Source organism: Fringilla coelebs (genome assembly GCF_963513975.1).
Source record: "Fringilla coelebs genome assembly, chromosome: Z".
Lineage (NCBI taxonomy): Eukaryota > Metazoa > Chordata > Aves > Passeriformes > Fringillidae > Fringilla > Fringilla coelebs.
Window position 1 is genome coordinate 49,902,443 of NC_140031.1, and position 9,821 is coordinate 49,912,263.

The 9,821-nt window shown below is 35.1% G+C and overlaps 1 protein-coding gene across 1 annotated transcript in view; it reads left to right on the top strand.

The window, feature by feature from the left end:
- PTAR1 (protein prenyltransferase alpha subunit repeat containing 1) overlaps positions 1-9,324 on the top strand; it is a 34,113-nt gene extending 24,789 nt beyond the window's left edge. Inside the window, exon 7 of the mRNA XM_084225478.1 lies at positions 155-9,324. Within this exon, the coding sequence (XP_084081604.1) occupies positions 155-503 (349 nt within the window). The 3' untranslated portion in view covers positions 504-9,324. The remainder of the gene's footprint in view (positions 1-154) is intronic.
- Positions 9,325-9,821: the final 497 nt, after the last annotated feature.

A 9,821-nucleotide genomic window follows, 5' to 3' on the forward strand; every position in this document is an offset into this window, starting at 1 on the left:
TAGTACAGTGTGTGCAGAGACAGCAGATTTTGTGTCTGTGAGGGCAATCTGGCAGGATGGTAAATGAATTGAAATAGTTCAGCAGTAGCAGGTTATTTTCTGTGCATGACTTTTTTTTTTTTTTTTGTTCCCTTCTTTCCTTTTCCTTTTGAAGAAGGTGTGTATTCTACCTTCAGCAGCACTTAAACAACAAACTTCCTCTTGTGAGTACAGCGGTGTCATCTGTGGACAACAGTGATGAAAGTCTGAATAATTCCCACCACAGTCCTGCAGCAAGTCACATGGCACAAGCTATGGATGTTGACGGTTTGAATGAATCCAGCAGCAAACAAGGTTATACCCAAGAAACAAAACGCCTGAAGCGTGCTCCTGTGCAGGACTCTCTTGGTCCAGAAATGGAATACCGGTTTGTTGATAAAGTATTATCAACTTGTAGGGATGTGGACCAAGCCAGGTTTGCTACTGCTTATAGAAAATGGTTAGTTACTTTTTTAGGTCAGTGAAGGAAATGTTGAAAGCTTTCAGGGTTCTTTTCTTAGTGCAATATTCTCTTTTCAGACACAAATGCATGTCTTGGTTGCAAGTGTTAGCTAACTCTGTGTTTCTCTCTCTTTTGATGGTCAGTCGTAAAGCTAAATTTCAGAGTACACATCTGTCACTTTATTAAAGAACTGGCATACATTTTTCATAAGCAAATGCAGTTTGTTACTTAATCTCTCAAAGAAATCACTCTTAGCAGGTTTCTACCATGACATTTTCTTTTTTTTTAAACTTCTGCATTAAGGTGGACTCTGAATTATTTGACTTAAAAAAAAAAAAAAAAAAGAAGTAAAAGAAAAAAAGTTTAAAATGCTTGTGAAACAGAGTGTCTGAAAAAATGGGAGAATCTGTCAGTATCAGCTAAACTTGTTCCCAGTTTTTTCCTGTATGGCATCATACTAATACCTTATGGGATCCAGACTATATTTGGTGAGTGCTATTATTTTTGTATAGCAGTCTTTGGTAGAACACCAGAATACAGTGTTTCTTCCTAAAGGCTTCAGTGACAGTTTTGGAGCTGTGATGCCTTTTACTGTTTTAACTCCATTTTTTTGTTTGCATATTAATTGTCATGTTTGCTTGATAGGAAGGTCTATAAGGTTGAAATCTTGATAAGCAGATACAGGAAAATGTGGCAGAAAATAGTTCAAACACATGTTCGCTGACAGCCAGAGCTGTATTTGGCTGTATTTGTGAATTTTTTCTTAAAACAGACTACCTTCATTTCTTACTTGGTGTTTATTTATTTATTTTATCTCAACAATCCAGATTTAATCACATTTGATACACATTTCTGAATGTCTTTTTTACACTACAGGTTCTCACCCTGCCAAATCACATGTTGGTAACTTGTACTTAATCAAGACCCTACAAGTTCAATATTGGATGGAGTAAAAAGTAGCTCTTCCAAATGATGATTGAGACTATACAGTTAAAAAAACTAGTGACAGCAAGGAGGGAACTAACCCTTCCTTTCTGTTTTTTTAAAGAGTTTCAGTCTTTGTTGTTTTGGTTTTTTTGGTTTGGTTTTCCATTTTTACTCTTAAAGAAGAGCTCTACTCCAGCCATACATCTCTGTTTACATAACTGTAAATTTTAAGGGAATTTGAAATCAATTATGAATGGTGTATTTTGTAATTTCCTTAGAACTTGTCTGTAAAAGGGATATTTTACATTAGTAGAATTGTGCTGGTACATAGACCCAGGGAAAGCATCCTACAACTGTAGAAGTCCATACAATGGCAATATTGTCTCTTTTAAAAGCAGACTATTCTCTGGGGGTATTAGATTTTCAAGTTAGTTTCCTTACCATAATTGCTTTATTTATCTTCTGCCCCATATGCCTCTTGACCATAAGTTTCAAGATGCTGTTTCTGTTGGGCATAGAGAGAAACAATGAGGGAGGAAAAAACAAAGGTAGCCTGCTCAAAAGATGAATCAAAAAAGCACTCAAAATACAAAGTTCCTGCACTTCTAAGTAGTTTGATGAATGGCATTTACTCTTGCATTTCAAAATGAAAACAGACCACCTCCAGTCTTTAAGAGTATGTTCATGATTCATTTCAGGCACAAAGTAGCTAAAAATTACATTTCTAAATGTACACTGTTCTGATTACAGTATATAAATAAGACTGATCTAGGCTTGAGCATCTCCATGTCAAAGCTTTGTTCCAGAGGGCATCCACACCTGCCTCTCCATAGGTATGCATGTATTAAATGCATGCATTAGCTTTGAGGTGCTATGGGATGCTGTGGTGGTTTGGTTGATGGTTTTAGCTGCAGAAAGCATAATTGTCTGAAGGAGGTGTGGGATTGGCTTGAGAGCACAGTTCTGTCGTAAGATGTTGCCTGAGTGATCACTGACAAATGGGTAGGTTCAAGTACAAACAGGAATCTGAACTTAAGTTCTTAACTTGAGCAAGAGCTTTTGCACATCCCAGGAGACCTGATGTTTAGTGAAGGTGGATGATACATTAAAGTATGTGTAGTAGCCTGGGTCAGCTTGACTAACGGTAGCCCATTAATGACTCATAGGAATCTAGAAAGTGTGAAGTCAAGGGGGCAGTGTATTAAAGATCAGGTTCTTGGTCTTAGATTACTTAGTAATGTATTTGTGTGTTCTGTTTACCTTGGCAAAATTTTCCTGTTTATGAGAAAAATATTAATGATAGGAACAATCTCAGAAGTGGGAGCATGATAAGAAACATTTCTTTTAACTGTGGAAGGGAAGAGATTCTCTCTTCTTGCACTGGAAAGATTGAGGCTTTCAGAAGAAAATACTAATACTAGAATCTGACTTGAAACAGTTCTTCCAGACTATAATATGGAGTCTTAGTTAGCATTCTCAGAGCTGTACTGTGGAAGTTCTGTGCTTTTGAACTTGACATCATAAACATTTATGCAGGTGCCCTCATATATATATGTATAGTTCCTATTCATGTCAGCACAAGTGATACATTCTTGTAGGATGACAAGATTTGGTCCTATGTAACTATAGAGTTACATTCAATTTTAGTACTTGCAAAAATGTTCTGAGAACTCTGATTAGAGATGGTGCTGATATTCTTACTGCTTTTGTAAAACACTTATGGCTGTAATATAACTCATAAGTGTGGGTTTTTAAAGTCTGCACCTCATGGAAATATTCCCCTCGACTCTATTTTTTAAATCCAGTTAGAATAGTTACATTTAGAAATGTTTGCAGACCTGAAAACTAAATAGTGAAATTGAAGCAAGTAGTATCTTTCTGTTTGAAGGAAATGCAAACAGTAAGTTGCTACATTTGAGCTTTAATTTTTTAGCAGTAACAATATAAATTATATTAAGGAAAATAATTTCTAAATTGCTTCAAACTATCAATGTCCTGAAGCCTCTTGCGTGAAATTATTGAAGAGGTACTTCTAACATACTGCATTAAGCTCAAAACTGATGTGAAGTTGTGGAACTATGATCTTTGCAGTATACCTGTCTAACCACTTGGTGTTACTGCAGAGTCCCCTTTGGTCACTACTTGGAAAATAGAAAGTGGCTTTAGGGCAGTAGTAGTTAATGTACTGAGCCCAGCTACATAAGGCATTTCAGCTGTTTTGTGTTTCAGAGATCAGAGTCTAATACTTTAGTCAGTGAACATTTCCTGCAGAGAAAATATCCAGCAGAAGCTGCAGAATTCAAGGCTCTCACTCTCTGAAGTCTCTTCAAATATAAAATCAAACGTTTTACATCTTTAAACATCTTAATGTAAAGTTCAGCATCTTTCCTAATTTTGTCTTTTGCTGTAGTATGTGTCATTTGAATTGATTCTTTTTGTTCACTGGATTAGTCTTTGTAGAAATTTGTCTGTACTAGAAACAAAGGGTTTCGAGGAACAAATGTAATTTGAAACTACAGAATTTGGAATAGAAGAAACCACATTTTAAAGTGGTAAATTCTCAGCTGCTAAATACAGTAACTGTTATGTCACTGGCATTTTGTTTGTCTTGTGTGTTACAGTCACTGGAGAAACACGCAGCATTAAATACAGCTACAATAACAAACTTGTATGAAATCATTGGAACGCATTGTTATAGCTGCTCTGATTAATATTCCTAATGTACTCATGTCTGTATATTTGTGTTTTATTGACTGCTTACATATTCTTTATACAACAAAATACATGTGTTATTTAAATAGGGGATAAAGTAACTTGTCAGTTTATACTATTTGATTAATTACCTTGTATGTAATTTGCTTTAAGACAAATAAGCAAAGTGATAATAATATAGTGAGAAAGCTTAGATTTTTGTCTTATAATGAAATTTCTGGCATTTCCAGTTTTATTCTAGTGCTGCTTAATTAGAATGTGTAGCTAGACTTTATGGATGGGAGTGATTTTTTTTTCCTAAGAAGATAGTTAATGAATTTTTAAAACAGTACTGTATAATATTGATGAACAGAAAGAAAGGGGTTTGGAAAGGTTTGTCTGCATAACCAGACTCAAAAAGCATAGTTTTTTCAAGAACATATAATACACTGAGCAAAATGTGAGTACCAGAAAATAATTTAGGTTGTGAATCTTTAGAGATTTGATGATTAAATTTTTGGACAGTTGTTGTTTGCTTAGTTTTGTTTTGCCTTTTGTAAGGGAAGAGTGCTTTTTAGTTTTTTTTTTTTTAATCTAGTAGGAGGTGAACTATTGCACTTACAATATGGGGAGAAAAACCCACAACTGCTGAATTGTATCTCGTAGAGCAATTTTGGGAAAAGCAATGAACTGACACTGAAACATGATGTCACTTCAAAATGCATCTTTGCACTCATTGAGTGATGAGAGATATGTGTAATTAGATCTTACTATTTTATCAGCGTCAGATACAAAGAATAGGGCGTAACTCACCAGTTCTCAAACGCACTTAACATTCAAGTTAGTTTTGAAGGAAGTTCAGTGTCCCTGTCTATGATAATTTTCCTTGTGTACTCAAAGGTATGGGTTTTTTCAGCCTCTTCTCTGTTCTTCCAACCAGCAATGAAGAATGTAGCAAAGCATTGGTGAGGTGGCCTAATTTTGTGTTTTAGTAACTCTACTACCTCCCAAAAAGTACTTAGACTGATGTCCATAAGTGGAGTTATCAGGCTCAATTATTTCAGAACCTCATGCTAGGTCTATATCCTCATTCAGATATGAAAAACAAGAGCTTTATTAATAATTCTATCAAGTTTTCCAGGGACAGTTTGAAGGAGAATGGAAAAAAATGCTGTAGTTAAATTTGAAAAAACTAGAATTAGCATAAATTTGCATTTGTCTTTTCCTCTAAAGAAGCAACTCTGTTGCTGAAAAAGGGAGGAAGTATGCTTCCAGAGAATTCCAGATATTACGCTTTTGAACTGCAGACCTGACACTTCCTAGTGGCTTTTGCTTAGTGTGTAATGTTACTTCTCAGGGCATAGTCTATTGTAGTGAATTAGGGTGCATTTTTACAGTTTGTAATTATTGATTAAAAAGGAACAAAAGCTAAACATGTAACTGGCTTTTAATTACTTTTTGTCTAGCGTATTGTTTTATAATTACCCACATGCCAACACTGTACCAAATAATGTACAGTAGACCTCACCATCTCATCTGTTTCATACTGTTATTCTACTGAGTTGCTGTTGCAGTCTTGCAGGGAGCTCCTGATAGTTGTTGGATTCATTCTCTGAGTTTCCTAGTAGTATTCAGTAAAGTAGTTAGTATCTCAAAGTATGTTGTAATGATGGGGAAGCTGTTTGCAGCATCTGTGTTGATGCACTGTAGGTCTTAGATTCAATATTTAAAAACCTTTTGGTAGGATTCTGAATGCTAAATCTTTTTTGATAGCTGTCAAACTCTTACATGCAACAGAGTTAATCTGGAAAACGGAACTCTTAACTGAAGTCTCATTTGTTAAATATCTTTATCAGCACCATCTGAAACCTGCTGTACGTGCTATTGTACAGACAGAGGTGGGGAGAACCCACAGTGAGATGCATATTTTCTTCAGAAGACATTTTCTGAATGGAATATAATTATGGTTGAACAAAGAGCTTTTCTTGGATGAGGTACACCTGTCTGTTCATTGTGAATAAAGTTATGAAATTGGTACATCATTAATATGGTAAGATTTGCTGAATGGCTACATGTAATGAGTAGATAAAAGGAATGTGGTTTTTTTTTATCTGCTGTTAAAAAAGAAAAATCACATAAATGATACGAGGTACCAGAATTTGTTTTTAGAAAGCAAAATGTACCTGCTGTGTTCATTCCCTTTTGTATCAGTTTTTCTTTTTTGAAGTAGCTACATTTAAAACTGAAAGGTGTACTTGGGAACACACTTAATTTCATATAATCTCATTACTTTCATATAATCAAAACAATAGATGTCTTAAATGTTTTGAAGTAGCATTAAGATCCAAGGTAGTGACAGCACTACAGTGTTGAAGTGAGCCAATAAACTCTAATTTTGTAACATCATTGTGTTCATCAAAGTACTATTCTATGTAGGGAAATGTTTATTTTATCAAGATTTGTGAAAAAAATATTTAATTCTCATAGCTTTCTTATTAGGGGGATATACAATTAGTTTTGAGCATAATATTTTGCAATATTTTTTCTATGAAAATTTCTCATATGCACAGTTGTGACCATTGTAAATTTTATGTAGATTTTCAAGATGAATTAGATAAATCATAGATTTTGTAGCAGAAAGACTAAAATTATGACAGGACAGTAAGACACTGAAAAGTAATCTGCTAAATGACCAGTGTTCTACAGGATAGTGAGTGTAAAGCGTTAAGTTTGTTTTTCACTGGTCTTACTTTGTCATAGGATGAATTCCTGTCAGATGGGGATTATTGTCTTTATTTTTTTTTTTTTTATTTTTTGGGTAATCAGTAGAGAATTTATCTGTGAATAAATTATCTGTATTTATTTTCCCACAATAAGTGTGCATGTATGTGTGAATGGATGGATGGCAGAACTTTATTTATGTCCTGTGAACACTGCAAAAATCATCCATATTTGGCTATCTGCTGACAGACTCCTCCATGGATGACCTGTCCTGAGTCTGAGTCTGAGTCTAGCAGGGAGGGTCGGTGCCAGGTTGTCTGCTGAAAGCAGTGAGATCTATTGCTTCCCCCCTCTGTCTTAATCTGCCTGATTATCATTATACTTGGGCAAATGCCTGCACACACCCACCAAATCATTAGTAGTGGTGTTTATTCCAAGTGCTTGTAGAGTGTATTTGAGACTGTGAAAGAGTTTGTAAAGTCTTGCAAGTTGGGAAAATTTGGGGGTGCTCAGTCAATACCCAGGGTATACTTTTCACAAGTCCTCCAGAAAGGAAATGGACAGGCATGTTTTGCATGAGTGCTTTAGCATCACAGGAGACCTGAGAAAAGTATAGCTAGTGACTTAAATTGGTATTTAAAAACAACAAGTAGTCTTTTTGGTACTTTGTTTTTAGTATTTTTCTCACATTCTTCTTGTAAAAATAAATCACATAAAATATTCTCAGAATTAGTCTTAATTTTGAGTGTCTTCTGATTTGGAATTATTGGATTTGAGAGCTTTTCTTAAAGGAAAGCTGTTTTACTGGAAAATGCTAGCACCTTTCCTGTTTCCTCTTAGACAATGTGATTCATTCCAAGTGTCCTAAAATAAGCACCCGAAATCACAAGGTGTTACTGAAAGTATTGTTTATCATTCTAAATGCAAAGCTTAAAAAAGCTTCTCTCATATACTTTGTTTTCTTTTTTCTTTCATCTTCTCTTACTAGCTGCTAGGTAGAAAGAATATGCAAGGAAGCCCATAGTTGTTATGAGCAATCTTGGCTTACTTAATTAGGGTGTTCATTAGTTCAGAAAGGAGCAAGTAATAAACCCACCAGGGTTATTGTATAGAAGTATTTTGCAGGATATGGTTATTTGTGATCTGAATGCTTTATTTTTACATCTATTGAAATGAGTTTCAAAATTCCCACCAACTTCATTGACTTCAGATCAGGCCATGCTGTGGAGAGAGTATCAGCCTCTTCCTGATAGCCATCACATATTTAGTGTGATGAATTGTAAGGGACTTGTTTGTCTTTCACAAGACATACATGGTTGTATTTATGGCTTCAATTAAAAAATAGTTTGTGTAGTGTATAGTCATTAGCACTGTGGAAAAGGAGCCATTAAGGTTATGGAATGTTAGACGTTGAAAAAGGCAGCTAGAGAAGTACTAGGGGTACTACAGGGTATCAGTAGCTAAGGAAACTTCCTTTTTCCCTCTTTTTTTTTTTCCCTTCTATTGTCTGCTCTGCTTCTCTCTCCCTCTTTCCTCCACCTCCTGCCCCAGCTCAAAACTCCCCATTCTATCCCCTGTCTCCATGATTTGTCATCTTTTCTAGTAGCAAAAAGTTTCATATAATATGGCTGTGTGCAAACCAGGATAACACTTCAGTTTTGGAAGTATTGCATATCAATAGCAAATTGATACCTGTGCTTGAGGTTTGTGCTAGGTATTTAGGGATGATTGGAGTGGTTTTAAGTGCTGTGTGATAACTGATGCAATATTGAACAGGAATGTCTTAATAAACCGTGGATGGCCTGAGTGTTGCTGTTCTCCAGGCATGCTGTCTGCATTTATGGTCAACAATAAACTGCACATTTGTAACCCTTCCATCTCCACAAATGCTTATCATTAGCTAACAGCTATTCTGCTTTGTAAAATGCATCTGCATTAATGTTGATTTGAGATGTTCTGCAATTATTTGTTGTTATCTAGTACTAGATAACTTCCATCATGCCTTTAGTCCTCTTTCAGTGGAGCCTGGCCAAGTATAGATTTTCATGGTTATAAATCTGGTTTTGCTGTGAAGGGTATTTGAAATTCCACCATATAAAATGTGCATTTTCCTGATGTCTAGTTAGAAACATAGAAGGGCATCTTAGCACTGTTTTCCAGTTGTGCACACTGAGTTTTACCTTGTTTATCTCAAATATTTTGTATTGCATGTTAATTAAAATTTTGCATATCCTAGTAGTACAAAATTACTTACAAAATAAAAATGAGCACCCTTACAGTTCTAACTATTCTATGCAGATGTCTTCCAAAATTTACAGGTACAATTTTAGTGATGGTGGTTGGTAAACAGATTTTTTTCATTTATTTATCAGCAGACTTGTTTTTATATGTATTAGTGACAAAATGGATTAAGCACCGCTGTAAGTTATTATATTTCTGTAGAAAATGGGAAATAGTGTAATATTGTTTTTGTTAAATGTTGGCAGTTTATAAATAAACTTTTCATCTCCTAAAAACCTTTTGTTTGTGACAACAGTGAACTCCATTTTCATTCATAGTGCAACAGACACTCCTTGTAATTACTGCTCATCTCTTCGGTCATAAGTGATAATAGCAGACTTATTTGTGGTTCTTTTAAACACTGACACTTAGGCCTTTTCCAGAAGCTTTCCCAGGTCTTTGTTCAATAAAAGGAGAGAGGTGAACAGGAGTTAGTTCTTTGTAAGATACTTCTTTCTGGTAATAGATAGCCGGTTGTACTGTTTAGAGTTGCAGAACTTGGACAGCTGATTACTGCTTTTGTTTTTCTAGTTTATTACAATTTCAGCATGATGTTCTGTAATGTGCTTGCCTTTTTTTAAATCTGGAAGCAATCAGATGAGCTTGTGCCAGTCTTTCCAGGTTCCATACAATTTCTGTGCTGTTAAAATTGAAGATAAAGCATTTCACAGATATTAAAAGCAGGTACTTGACCTCTTGTGTTAAGAAAGTATACCTTCTT